This window comes from Mandrillus leucophaeus, unplaced genomic scaffold (assembly GCF_000951045.1).
Source record: "Mandrillus leucophaeus isolate KB7577 unplaced genomic scaffold, Mleu.le_1.0 Scaffold84, whole genome shotgun sequence".
Classification (NCBI taxonomy): Eukaryota; Metazoa; Chordata; class Mammalia; order Primates; family Cercopithecidae; genus Mandrillus; species Mandrillus leucophaeus.
The window spans coordinates 5,382,330-5,397,071 of NW_012109141.1; the positions used below are offsets into that span (position 1 = coordinate 5,382,330).

Consider the following 14,742-nt stretch of genomic DNA (forward strand, 5'->3'; position numbering starts at 1 on the left):
ATATATGAATTTATATGAACTTTTTCTCAAAACTAAAGTGCCATTAATAAACTTATGATTCCTTCATGCTTATGATATTATGCTTGTGACTGGATGTACAGTCAGTATTCATGTGTATATGTAAATATATAAATTTCATGTGTGTGTGCAGTTAATATTCATTCATGACACCTTATTCAGGGAAATACTCTGGAATACTTTACATGTAGGATCTACCTATAAAGATTTATGAAATGCTAACCTGGCTGCTAGTTATAAATATTGTGCTCAATTTGTATCACATTAGGCATTTATAAAAGTGTAATATCTCAATAAGTCAAAGCATTTCTGTATTTCTAAATTGTTTAATAAGAAGTAAACCCAAAGAATACTTAGATTATCCTTGAGTATAAATATAATCTTACAGAGGTAGAGATTCTTAATTTCAATTTCAGCTTTTATCAGGTGTATGGCATGTTCTCATTATTAATAGTTGACCACTATTGGGTAATTCACCAGGTCACCCACTGCCACCCCACCCTGCTGTCTGCATATGCATAACATTAGGGGGTTTTCATACTGGAAGGATCATGGTGGCTGTGAGGTAAATGAATTAAACAGTGGATAAGGTTAGGCGGAGGGGACTGTCATAGTCCAGACAAGAGATGATGACACCTTAACTTGAGCAGGTAGAAAGGAGAAGAAGGGTAGGGAGTAAACTGGAGGCATTGAAAAGAGGAGGAGGGATGTAGAATGACTTCCAAACTCCAGTTTAAGCTGCTGCATTATGATGCATTAAGAGTGCATGATAGAGCAGAGCACAGGTGTGAGAGACCCGACATTCCTGCTTGCACGTGCTAGCCTCAAGAGTCTTACGGGCATCCAGGTGAAAAATGGCTTGTCAATGTGTAGATGGTGTTTGTGGTCCTCGCTATTGTTGAAATTTCCCAAGAAAGTATGTAATGAAAACCAAGGTCGTATCTTTGGAAAATAGGAACATTTAAGAGAGGGCAGAAAACAACTGAGAAAGGAATACTGGAGAAGGGATTTGGAGATTGCATTAGGCCATTCTTGCCTTACTATGAAGAAATATCTGAGACTAGGTAATTTATTAAAGAAAAGAGGTTTAATTGGCTCACAGTTCTGCAGACTATACAGGACGCATAGTGGCATCTGCTTCTGGGGAGACCTTAGGAAACTTGCAATCATGACAAGAAGGCAAAAGGGGAACAGGCACATCACATGACTAGAACTGGAGCAAGAGAGAGAGAGAGCTGGCGAGGAGGTGCTGGACACTTTTAAATGACCAGATCTCGTGAGATCACTCACTGTCTTGAGGCAAGCACCAAGCAATGAGGAATCCGCCCCCAAGATCTAAACACCTCCCACCAGGCCTCATCTCTAGCACTGGGGATTACAACTCAACATGAGATTTGGGCAGGGACAAATATCCAGACTGTCAGAGATGATCCAAGATAGAGCAGCAGCATGGAAATTAAGAAAGAAGAGACATACAGCAAGTGCCACAGTGCTTAAGCTTTGTTGGCAACCACAAAAGTAGGAGTGGCCTCAGTAGAATCTTTAGGGCAGAAAATAAATGGAAATGACCTAAGATTAAATGTGAGACGGGGAAATTATAGCAATAATGATGTAGAAGTTTGGTCATGAAAAGTGGCATTAATAATTTAGAACGTATAGGATGAAAGGAAATGAGTATGTTTGTTTCTCTTAACATGTAAACTGCTTGAATACAGGCACAGAAATGAGCAAATTGGGGACGAATTGTTTAAGAGATAGCAAGAGGAGAACTAACTGGTGGATTAAGATCCCTGAGGAGGCAGGAAGAGCTGTGCTCCAGAACACAGTTGAATGTATGAATCTCTGGCAGGCAAGAAGTGGAACACCTCTTTGTCACTGCCAGGCAGACAGGAAGGATGAATGGATGAAAATACAGATAAACTATGTGGACAGAATGGCAGAGGAGATAAAGGAGTTTGTACTTAATCGTTTCTGTCTTCTCTATGAAATAGTAAACAAGGTCGTCTGCTGCAGATGGAGGGCTGTGTGCCACGGAGAGTGGTGAACATGGGAAGAGCTTCAGGGAGAGCACTGGGAATGACCTCAGTGCTTATGGGGAGTGTCAAACATTGGGACTCACTTCTCCTATTCTGCCACTTGATGCTATGTGAAATTGTGTAGGGTGTATTTATGTGCATGCTCACATGCATAAACATGGGTCTACGAATTACCTCAGGATTCTTGTTCATTTAAAACAGATATTGCTGCACTTAAACAGCTATATTTTATCTGCAATATTGTCCTGGGGTAACTGATCTTTGTAATAAAGACTCTGAGTTACTTCGGAATTTATTGATTTATAATAATATTTAGACTGAATTTTATATATTCAAATTACTCAAAAATTGTGATTTACTTTGAGTATATACACACACACACAGAGAGAGAGTGGGGGAGAGGGAGAGAGGGCAGGCGAGGAGGACTCAGAGTTGATCAGAAAGTTTAACCAGAAATTCTCACTTCTGGCCATTTCATAGCATTTACAGGAATTTATTCAGTGTTGTGAGTTATCACTTTGCTGTTTAATTTACATGTTACAAAGGCTGTTTTCTATGCCTCCTACCTTAGTGGCACATCTTAACCACCCTGGTGTTGAAGGGACTTCCTGAGATTGGTCAGGCTCGTGGTCAGGGCCACCATGTGTGGAGCCCATTGAGGGTGGGGCAGGATGCTGAAGACAGCCACAGGATTCTCCTTGTGTCTTACGTTGGTGGCTTTTTGTTGTTGTTTTGATTTTAATGTTATATTTTCATATATTCAGACTAATGGCTGTCTTTTTCCCTTCCTTCAACAGGAAGCAGCTCTTGAAGCTCACCTTGTGCCTGTCTTGCACTCTCTCTGGCCTTGGATTTTGATGGATGATTCATTGATGCAAATTTCTCTGCAGCTCCTTTGTGTCTATACTGCAAATTTTCCAAATGGTAAATAGGATCCAATACTGCCTTTCAATAATATACCAAAATACTAGTTTTATAAATGTCGTTAAGGTGGACTGGAAAAACTAATACGTATTTTGAAGTATTTCTCTGATTTATTGAGGATATGATGGGCAAAGGCAAGCTTTCTCGTAGGTATTATGAGAGCAGACAGATATTTTAGTGTGTTTGTTGCCATGAGAGAGTCACTGGCAGTGCGGGGAATAGAGAGGGAGGATTGGTCTGATTATCTGGCAATGGGAAATTGAGTTTACTAGGAAAATTGAGAGGATAAAAATTATGATGTAAGACCTCAAAAGCCAAGTGAAGGTTAGAACTTTTTATAGATTCTAGAGCAAGAGACTGGCGTGATGAACGTTAGTTCTCACAACAGTTGGTCTGATGATACACGATATCACTAGGGCTCCTCTTTCGCTCATGCACTTGATAGACATCTTATCAAGAGCCTGCGGTGGGCCATGCATTGTGAGTTCTGGTGAGAGTGATCTGAAATGAGATAGGAGGACAGGTCATGTAGGGCCTCAGGGGCCACAGTAGGGAGTATGGATTTTTATGTGAGTGTAACAGGATTTTTATGTGAGTGCAACAAGATTACATTGGCAGTTGTACGCATGATTTAATTTGTGTTTCAGAAAGATTAGACTAGGTGTGCTGGCTCACGCCTGTAATCCCAGCACTTTGGCAGACCCAGGCAGGTGGATCACTTGAGGTCTGGAGTTTGAGACCAGCCTGGCCAACATGAGGAAACCTTGTCCCTACTAAAAATACAAAAATTAACCAGGCATGATGTTGCATGCCTGCAGTCCCAGCTACTCAGGAGGCTGAAGCAGGAGAATCACTTGAACCTGGGAAGCGGAGGTTGCAGTGAGTCAAGATCACGCCACTAATACCCCAGCCTGGGCAACAGAGCGAGACTCTGTCTCACAAAAAAAGAAAAGAAAAGAAAAATTACCCTGGGCGATATGTGGAGAATGGATGATTGGGAGCAAGTCTAGAAGCAGGGAGACTTCTCATGGAGATATAATGGTGGCTTGGGCTTGAGTGGTAGCTGGAGAGATTGAGAGAAGTAGGCAGATTCAGTATATAGCTCAAAGATAGAGTCAAGGATACCTGTTGTGGGAGGTAGGAAGGAAAAAAAGGTGTCCGGGGTGAACTTCATTTGCAGAAATGAGCCTGAGTGCACAGTAGTGCCATTTACTAAAATGGGGAAGATTTGAAAGAAGCAGACTTGAAGTGAGAAAGAAGTAGGACTCAGGAGTTCTCTTTGGTCTTGTTTAGTCTGAGGTGTTGATGTTCACTGAAGTGAAAATAGTAAGTTGGAGTTGGATTCAATGGAGACTAGAGGTAAGTTTGAGGATTTAAAATGTTGGGAATATTATTAGTTATTTATTGCTGCAAAAGAAATTACTTTAAAATTTAGCATCTGCAAACATCAATCATTTCATTATGCCACGGCTTCTGTGGCTCAGGAATCTGGGAATGGCTAATCTGGGTGGTCCTCGCTCAGAGTCTCTGCAATCATCTGAAGTCTTGACTGGGATAGAGGATCCAGTGTGACTATGGGAGCCTCAATTCCTTGCTACTTACGGCTGTCTCAAACGACCCAGAGTGAGTAGGCCGAGGGCAGACGTTATAGTTTCTTATAATCCAGTCTCAGAAGCAACTGAACAGCACTCCTAGCTCTTGTGGGTCACACATACCAACCCTGGTACAGAGGCAGGGGCCACTGGGACCATCTTGGAGGCTGGCTACCACAGGAGTCATTGTTGTATAAATTGTATTTAAAGCCATGTGGCTATTTGAGATTACCCAGGGAGAATGTGTAGATGGAGAAGCAGAAATCCATGACTGAGTTCTGAGGCACATTAACATTTGGAGTTAATCAAAAGATGAGAAACCAGCAGAAAAAAAGAGAGAAGGAGCAGCCAGTGAGATAACCAGTGCATAGTCACAGGAAGTCAGAGAAGGCATGCTCAGTTGTGTGGAATGCCGTAGAAAATTCTACTAAAGTGAGGATAGAAGCAGTGGCCATTGGACTTAGCAGTACTGATGTTCTTTTGGACCTTGAGGGTAATTTTAGTGTAGTGCTGGAACAGAAACCTACTTAGTGTGGGTTGAGGAGAGAAGATGAAGAAGTAGAGAAGACAGCTTTTCCAAAATGTTCTACTCTTAAGAGGACAAAGAAATGGAGCAACAGCAAGAAACAGATGTGGAGTCAAGGGAGGAGTTTTTGCTCATTTTAAAAAATGTATGTTTTTAAGGCATGTTTATTAACTTAAGGGATTGGGAGAATGAGGTATAGGAAAGAGTACAGGTAAGAGCCCAGCCTGAGAGGATAAGAGAGGTGACAGCTAGAGCACAGCAGACAACAGAAGCAGAGGGAAGGCTGAGAGGAAGGATGTGGATTTAGGAAGGCTGGTAGACTTGATGGGAATGATGAGAAAATTCCCATTTTGAATACTTCTGCTTTCTTCATTTAGGAGAGAACCTTGACCACTAAAAATGAGCAAAGACAAGGAGTAGAGGTGATGTGAGAAGAGGAGAAAGTGTGAAGTTGCTGTTTTTAGAGGAAGGAAAGTAGGATTGCTGGCAGTGTTAAGTACCCATTTAAAATGTATGGTCATAAATTTAAGATTTGACTAGTTAGCAAGTTTTTGTGCTTTCTTCTAACAACACTCAGTTGCCCAGCAACTGGGGTCTCTAAATATCAAAGGTTATACAGAGAAGGGACTGGAACTCAAAACAGTTAAGAGCCCATCTAGTTACTGCCAGATGCTGATGATGGCTTATTCTTTGAATAATCTCACACCTCTGGAGCTGTCCATTTCGATACCCAACTCAGATTGTCTGCAATCAGCACAAAGAGATAGAAACAGACCTTCAGGCTCTTGAACTTGAATTATTATTGAAGCATATGTGTACAGGGTTGTCCTTGCCTTCATTCTGTGCTGTTAACTTTCTCTATTCCTTAGGTCTGGTGGGAATGTCTCCTTTCAGTGCGTTTTCCAGCTCTACTAGTGTGTCTTTTGTTTATTTACTCATCTTCTGTGAGTTTCTTTTACAGAATGTATTGGATTCTGATCAATTTATGCCTAAGTTGGCCTCCTTGTATGAACTTTCACAAGTCAGTTATACCTTAGGTTTACATATAATACAGTCTTATTGATTTAACATTAAAATGTATTTCCAATTTCTTTTTTCTCCCTCAGTAAGTCTCATTCAGTTACTTAATTTCCTGAGAAACACTGGACCCTGGGAAACCTGTAGATGCCACTGCTGGCTCCTGCCATTCTAAGCTATGTGACCTTGAGCAACAAACTGGCTTTTCTGAGCTCTATATCTTTGTTGACCAAATATAGAAAATAGTATTTGTTCTGTCCCCTTTCCCAGGGATATTATGTTCCTTATTTGTATGTTATGTAAAATGAAGGCATTAGACAAGTTATCTCCCATTTCTAAAATTCTGTTCCTCTACACAGGCCTTTATTTAGATGTTTTCTTTAGGAACTATTAAAAACCCTAGTATGCTTACTTCATTCTTTTTTAAAAAATAAACCTGGTGTCTTAAAGTGCTTTGTTGAGATAATTAGGCCCTCATTGAGACAGTATATCTATTAGGTTGCATGTAGACACCAACATTAGCCTCTATTGCTAATTTGCAGTTCACAGGTTAATGGCCAAGTCATTTTGATAGACAGATACGCTTTGCCACTTAGTGTCTTCAAAAACTAAACAGGGAAACTGAGAAGACATTGTGATAGGCTATTATTTTTGAAGGTTGCAGTTCTCTTTGTTGGTCAAGTTGTGGACAACACCCTGTTCAAGCTACACATAGAGGAGCCCTGAGCAACTCTCTGATGCTGTGTGTCCTCAAGCTGGCTTCCCAGATGCCGCTGGAGAACACCACGGTTCAGCAGATGGTTTTTATGCTTCTTTCAAACCTGGCCTTGTCGCATGACTGTAAAGGAGTAATTCAGAAGGTAAGCACTTAAACTCCCCTCATATCTTAAAAGGGTACTCAGTGAAATAATCTTTCCAATCAAAAGTTTACAACTCAGTTTCTAAGATTAATATATTATGATTTTGAGGCATTTTATTTTAAAGGATTATAAAAGGGTTAAGAGGTTCACTTTGTTTAAAGCCAGTTGATAGATGACACGTGCAGAGGGACAGGAGCTGGAGTAGAGTCATGCCATTTCCTTCTCACTGATCTTCTTAGCTTTCGGATTATATTTTATCATTCTCAAAAATGAGGGTTTTAGAACAATAGCTGTCTTACATTTATTGGAGATAAAAAAGTAATATATTGGTCTTTAAACAGACCAAATTGAGCAGTAACAATTTCAGTTTAATTTCATTGACAAAATGGTTTATGAAATCACAGCCCACTTCCCCCAGTTAGACCTTAACTTCCTTATGGCATATTAAGCAATTTTATGAGTTCTCTAGGACTCCAGTTCCCAAACTAGACTCCTCATCCCTGATTTTAACTTAAGATAATTTAAAAGGGATGTAATGAGTTAAATAAATTCTGGTACAGATGTGCACTCAGATTCTGTATTTAGATGTGTATAAACAGAATCCCTAATTAGGAAAATCCCTTCAAATTTGAGTGTAATCAGATTATATATTACTTAATAGTATTGTAATTTGGGTGCTTCCATTTCTTTTACTTGAAGGCCAAGATAAATTGTAAAAGTTGAGAAGATTTATAAGAATTGAGTCTCGTTTTCCTCCACTGTTTCTTCTCCCTGAACTCCTCAGAAGATATTTTGTTATCACCACATGAATAGAAAGATAGGTTTTTCTAAGGAAATGGAAAGATCAGTCTCACCAAGGAAAGATGTTTTCAGTGGCGCCTTGGAGCCAGCCTCCTACTGACTCATGAGTGTCATCTTAAATTTGCAGGAATTTTATGAAAATTCCAGTTGATGTTACATTGTTATTTTGAAATCAGCCGCAGTGAGAGTGTCACACCATGTAATTCTGTGAACTGTACAAATCGTGGATCTTTTCTACCCTCACCACAATCAGTTGTTTATTTACCAGCGCATGGCTGGATATTTTCTTCATGTATATGTTCATGTATGTCATATATGAATATATATATTTGAATATATTTTCTTCATATATGTATTCATATACATACATCATTTCCAAAATGAGACATTCTCTTGAACTGGATGTATGTGATTAGCATCCATAAGAGTGAGAGATTCTGCATATGTGAGAGAAGAGCGGGGGCAGTGCTTCCCACCACTTCCTTATGGAGCATGTTAGTGGGAAGCTAAGTGGGAGCCCCAGAAGGAATGTAAGTACCAGTCTCAAGTCTGGTCTCTGACCTTGAGCTGGAGACCTATTCTCTTTCAGCTTCGTTTGGGCTAAACAAAATAATCTCTAAGATATGTTCAACTCTTAATCTGTTATTCTAGTGCTATACTTAAGAATATTTTGATGAAGTGTGATCAGACTGTCCTTCCAGGGACAGATTAATCAAGTCTTTTTCCTCTGCTCTAATTAGGAAATGCCTGAGACTTCCTCTGCTGCATTAAGTAATAATGAGCCCAGACGCTTAACACTTCTACTTCTTCATTACTCATCTGTAGGACATAGAAAATGCAGCAGGTGCTGTGGTACAACTCAGGCTCTGAAATATCCTGTTTTGTTTTGTTTTCTACCATGGTATACATATTCTACCTGGTGTAGGAAATTGTCTGAAAACATCTTTAGAAGCAGCAAAAAAAAAAAAAAAGGAGTGTCCACAGCACATTTACATTTGAGAGCACTGACATCTACTCTGTCACCCTTGTCAGTCCCAAATCCAGCAAGAATTGAATCTAAAAACTATCAATTTGGCTGAGAGTAGGTGTAAGTGACAGCAAATGCAGCTGAAAGTGGGCATGTAATTTTACAGTTTACTTATTGTGTGGGTAATGTTGATAATATTTCTGTAGCTCATTTCATTCTTAACACTCAGAGTCCTTTTGTATAAAAACGTTAAGTTTATTTTATAGATTAAAGCCAACATCTTGATTTTGGTCTAGGAAAACCTAAGAGATAAACTGGAGTAGATTTAAACAGAGAGAAAGAGGAGTTATTCTGTGTGCAATCATAAAAGTTAAGTGATTGCATTTCATTTCTAAGATGTCCACCTAACTGTGGTTTCCATGCTGCCATGGGCTGCAGCTTCATGTAGCACTTTTATACTTTGCGTATAGATTAGTCTAAATAATTTATTATCTTTCTTATAGTTAAGGGTTTGGTGGCGTTTTGTGGAAGAGGCTTTATTTGGAGGCTGAAAAGACTCTTACAGTGCAAATAATAGAGCTTTCTCATCTGTAAGCGTAATAGAATGACATGTAGCCATCAGAAATTCTTACTTGTAATGATAAGTACCTGGGATAAAGTGAACGTGAGATGTATCTATAGATGTGATAAAAACAACAACACCTGTAGCTACAATGATTGAAAATGCCCTCACTACTTCCAGAGTTGTTAACTAGTATTCAAGACTGATTTGGATTTTTTCCTTTTTTCCTTCCTTAGGGTAGCTTTTAATGACGAGCAAAATCACCAGAAGGCAGAGAAAAGAGAAAACTCAAGAGGCCTGAAATAATCTCCAAACTTAATTATCAATTCTAAATAATTAAGAGTTAACTATAGTATACTTCATCCATCATGAGGAAAAAATTAGCAGGAATTAAAACTTGAGCACTATTTTGTTCTTCTTACCTTTTTCACTTATACTTGGAAATAATATAGATGGAGTATTCAGAAGGTATTAGAAAGGATAAATTAATGTAGGGGAAGAGTATATCAGAATGTTAGTTAATCGTTCACCAAGGGACTAGGAAAATAATGAAAAAGATGAGAAGAAAATAATATTCTCTCTATTTATCCACAGAGTAACTTCTTACAGAACTTCCTCTCTCTAGCATTGCCAAAAGGAGGAAATAAACATCTCAGTAATCTGACTATTCTTTGGTTGAAGTTACTTCTGAATATATCATTTGGAGAGGATGGGCAACAAATGATTCTGAGGCTTGATGGCTGTCTGGACTTACTAACAGAGATGAGCAAATATAAGCACAAGAGCAGCCCTTTATTGCCTCTTCTTATCTTTCATAATATTTGCTTCAGTCCTGCTAATAAACCCAAGATCCTGGCTAATGGTAAGTATTCACGCATGCATATGTTTATATATGTAGTTATTCATATTTGGTGTTCAGATCAACACCAAATAATTTTATAAATAATTTTCTAGGTATTTATTAAGCACCCACTGTGTTCAAGGCACTGTGGAAGGCATGGGAATGAATCAGGCATGGCTTCAGCCTTCCGTGGGCTGCCTGAAGTCTCCTGAGGTTAGCAAATCATGTCATTCCAGTGCACATACTGGACACCTGGAGGAAGGGGAGTCGTGGACGAGGGCTCCCTGGCCTTACCTTCTGCTCGCTCTCTTCTCTCCTTGCTCTTCCTCTAACTCCCCCACCCCTCCTCTGCATCTTCAAGCAAATGCTACTATGTCAGTGAAGCCTCTCCAGAACCACGTGTTATTATAATAGCCCCAAGCCCTTCTTTCTGCCTTCTCTTTCCTCCTCCTCACCATGTCCTTTCCTGGTTTTATTTCCCTCCGTAGTATTATTGCCATCTGATAAGAGTGTGTGTTTCATGTATCTGTCTATCTGTCTATTCCGAGTCTTCCCACACGAGAAAGTAAGCTCTTATGGGGTCAGGAGGTTTTTGTCTGCTTTGTTTGTTTACGTGTAGCACCTAGAATTGTGCCTACAACTAGCGAGCACTCAGTAAATATTTGATGATTGAGAGAGATGCTAAGCAGACCAGAGAGTTCAGGGCTTGAGATCAGATGGTGCAGTTAGCCTTGCAGAGAACTCTGTTCTCTGAGACGTAGGACAGATGGAGGCAAGGATTGGTAAGGATTCAGAAAAAAATTGAAGCAAAAAGAATTGGAAAGATATTTTTCTGCAACCATGTGTTATCGCTGTGAGGAGTATGTGAACTTCACGGGGAGTGAGTTTTATAAAAGACACGTGTTCTAGTGAAAAACAGAAGGTGGGCTGCAGACCCCTACGTGCCTGGTCTTGAATGCCAGCCCCAGGGCATCACTCCAGGGTCACCTGGCACAGCCTTGCTGGGCCCAGCTTCTTCATCTATAAAAGAAGCCCACTATTCTTGATTTGGTTAAGAATCAGTTTATAAACACACATTAAGTGTCTAGCACTATTTCTGGTACATGATAAATGTTTAAGATAGGTTCATTCTCTTGTTCTTTCATGTTTTTCACTTAATCTTTTCTGAGGCATTTTTCTGTGAAATCAGGGGTTTTCTAAGTGTACGAAAATGATTCTTCTTACATTTTGTGGTGTATATAGTTGTGATTCTATTTTTCTGATAAGCATTCTGATAATCAGCTGCTAGATATGATATGGAAAGATGTTTAAAGTTCAGTTAGCTTGTACCAGACCTAACCTTACTGTGGATTTTGCACTCTGCCTTCCACTGGCTGCTGTGCTGATGCTGCGCTCTCTGTTGCTGCGTGATGTGCATCACTGGTTTTATTTCCATCCTCTCCCACTGTATCTGCTTCAGCCCTCACATTTGTAAAATGAGGGTAATGATAATCCCTCCTCAGGGCAATGAGAGAGCCTGTGAAGTGTCTGTGGCCATTCTTGGTATATAGCAGCGACTCAGTAACATCTGATATTGTTTGTTCGCCTTTCTTAGAATGATTTTTTTCTTTGGGGACTACTTACTCCAATTTATTATTGAGAGTTGGAAAAAGGTCAAGCTTTTTGGGAACTGAAGGAGATAAGTATGCATTTTCCACTTCTAGATCCCTCTAGAATTATTTTTACCATTTCTTTGTAGTCAGCAATGCTTTTTCTCCATTAGCTTAAAGCAGATGGACAAACTTTGGTGAGAAACTTCCCCTACCCTCACAGACTAGAGATCAGTGGGCTTGAGGCAGGGGTAAGATAATAGACATCAGCTGTGCAGTTTCTGTAGGAACTATAAAAGGATGTCACAGGCTATGCCTCCCTTTCCACTTGGGGATCTACAGAGGAGGCCTAGCAGAGTCAGCCAGCTTAAAAGTCTCCCAGGAAAGGCTGCCTCTGGTTGGTAGCACCCACACATCTGGTTTAAATAGTCAGGAGTGGAGTGTGCAGTGGAGCTTGACCTTGCTGGTAAAAATTGATCTGGGGCTGGGCACAGTGGCTCACAACTGTAATCCCAGCACTTTGGGAGGCTGTGGTGGGTGGATCATTCGAGGTTAAGAGTTCGAGACCAGCCTGGCCAACATGGTGAAACCCTGCCTCTACTAAAAATACAAAAATTAGCCAGGCATGGTGGTGGGCACCTTGTAGTCCCAGCAGGAGAATTGCTTGAACCAGGGAGGTTGTAGTGAGCCAAGATCATGCCACTGCACTCCAGCCTGGGCAACAGAGTGAGACTCTGTCTCCCCCCAAAAAAAAAAAAAAGATCTGGAACATTCCTTGTTTCTGGTAATGCCACACTAAGTCTCCTCTGAAAACAACAGTAACATGCTGCTAGAGAAGCTGTATTGACGTGTGCGTCAAAATAATAAAAAAACTGAAAAGATACTGAGAAACTTCCAGGCCAGTTTTGATTGAAAGTCTTGCCCAGACAAGTAAGAAGTATATAGAAAATTATTTTGCCCCAAGTGCATTGGCCAAGATTGTGTGCTTGGCTTTTGTTGAGGAGTATTGAGGGGTGAGAGAACGGAAGCCGCGATTCCCCACAGTGGGGATTCTTACTGGCTATCCTGCTTGAATTAAGCTGGACCTCCAAAGAATCATTCTCTTAATAGATAGATGAGCCAGAAATACGTTGGTTTCCCAAACTTCATGAAGGAGACTGTAAAGAAGAGGAAAAAAAATGTGAGAATGGGTACTACAGACTGCTTCTGACAGGGCTCTGCACCCAAATTTGGCCGTGAACTTGGCTTGAGGTGCCTTCGATTGATGGTGCCTCTGGGTACTTAGCAAAAGCCAACTGCCTTAGTGTTGGATGAAAGACAAGTTCATACTGGGCCTCAGGGAACCTCTACAAATAATTTTTCAAAAGCATTAACCAGCACAAAGTTAGAGATAATCAAGCACATTAGGAGACATGGCAACATGTAGTAAGAAACAGCAGAGGGATAAAAATGCCAGCCTATCTGCCCAGACTTTGAATATGGGAATTACAAAGCACGGGTTTAAAAATAACTTTAATTATACCATATTTAGATAAATAAATGACAAGCTTGAAAATTTTAGGAAATGGGAAACTGACAAGTTGAAATATTTGAAAAGAACTAAACAGAACTTCAAGAACTTTACTGTGCAGTATGATAATCAGCCACATGTAGCTATTTAAATTTAAACTAATTAAAATTATTCAGTTGTACTCACTACATGTGGCTAGTGGCTATCTTATTAAATAGCACAGATATAAATATTTCCATTATTGTAGGAAGTTCTGTTTTACAACAGTAACCTAGAACTTCAGTAGCCAAAATTGAAAACTTAATATACATGTCTGACAGCAAGTTAGGCATAGCAGAGAACTTAGGAATTAGAAGATAGATTAGAAAAATATTATCCAGAATGCAGCAGAGAAAGCTAAAAAAATGAGAAAGGATTACAAGAATCACAGGTAAGTGACACAGCAGATATATCAACACAGTCTGTGTGTTCAATGAAGTGTCCTAGGAGAATGGGAGAGGAAATATTTGAAGAAATGATGGGTAAAAACTTTAAGAACTTTTCTAAGACACTAATGTCATCATAACTGACAACTCATTGTAATTGCCAAACTGACATCCCTAAACTTATAATTAAACCAATTATATTAAGAAGGTAATATTCAAAGCTCATTACTTTCTAATTATTTACAATTTACTATTGTATATTTGCTTGAGGTTATTTAAATATTTATATGAGAATTCAGACCTACTTGTTAAACCCAAAATTGTTTTATTGCTTTGTAATATGCATGTTTCACAATAACATTTGTTTTGTTAAAAAAGTCAGTCCACTTGCATTATCAGAGGGGCCCACCACATTAATTGACCTATATATATACACACACACACACAGTACTTTATTAAAAATGCTTTAAGAGATAGCAGCTGGTTGAAGGAGTTATAAACTTACTTAGATCATAGGAGTTATATATTCTGAGTGTTTGGGACAACATTTAAAAACATCACTTGATGCTATGCAGATAAGTGGACATTTGATTAGTAAGGGGACATTTGATGTGTCCTAATGAGTAGCACTTGCAGCTATAACCGCACGTGATAAATTGCGTCTGCAAGCTACTTACATGGCTTGTTTCTGGGTAGGTGATGATACAGGAAAACCAAAGGGCGTCAGATAGTGCAGATGAGGTGTTCAGGGAGTCGGCTGCAGTGTGCCCGAAGCATCACTGCACCTGCCTTTCACATTGTTCTGCTGTGCGTTTCCAGTTCACGTTAGAGAGCAGCTTTTTTTTTGTTTGTTTTGGTTTTTAAGTATTTAAAATCCCTTAAAAAATGAATTATATAGACAAAATTTTTGTTTATTTTATTCTGGAATCTTTCATGCAACAAGTATTTATTGAGCTCCTAAAATACACTAGCATTGTGGTTGGTCTAATACCAGTGAGCAGACAGTGCTCTCCGACTAACACCAGTGAGCAGACGCTGCCCCCTAACCGACACCAGTGAGCAGACGCTGCCCCC

The 14,742-nt window shown here is 39.6% G+C and overlaps 1 protein-coding gene across 1 annotated transcript in view; it reads left to right on the forward strand.

Annotated features, from left to right (window-relative positions):
* The window catches only part of RTTN (rotatin), a 202,905-nt gene that overhangs the window by 168,266 nt on the left and 19,897 nt on the right, over positions 1-14,742 (forward strand). The window contains exons 44-46 of the mRNA XM_011968360.1: positions 2,852-2,978; positions 6,771-6,973; positions 9,898-10,165. Of these exons, the coding sequence (XP_011823750.1) occupies positions 2,852-2,978; positions 6,771-6,973; positions 9,898-10,165 (598 nt within the window). The remainder of the gene's footprint in view (positions 1-2,851; positions 2,979-6,770; positions 6,974-9,897; positions 10,166-14,742) is intronic.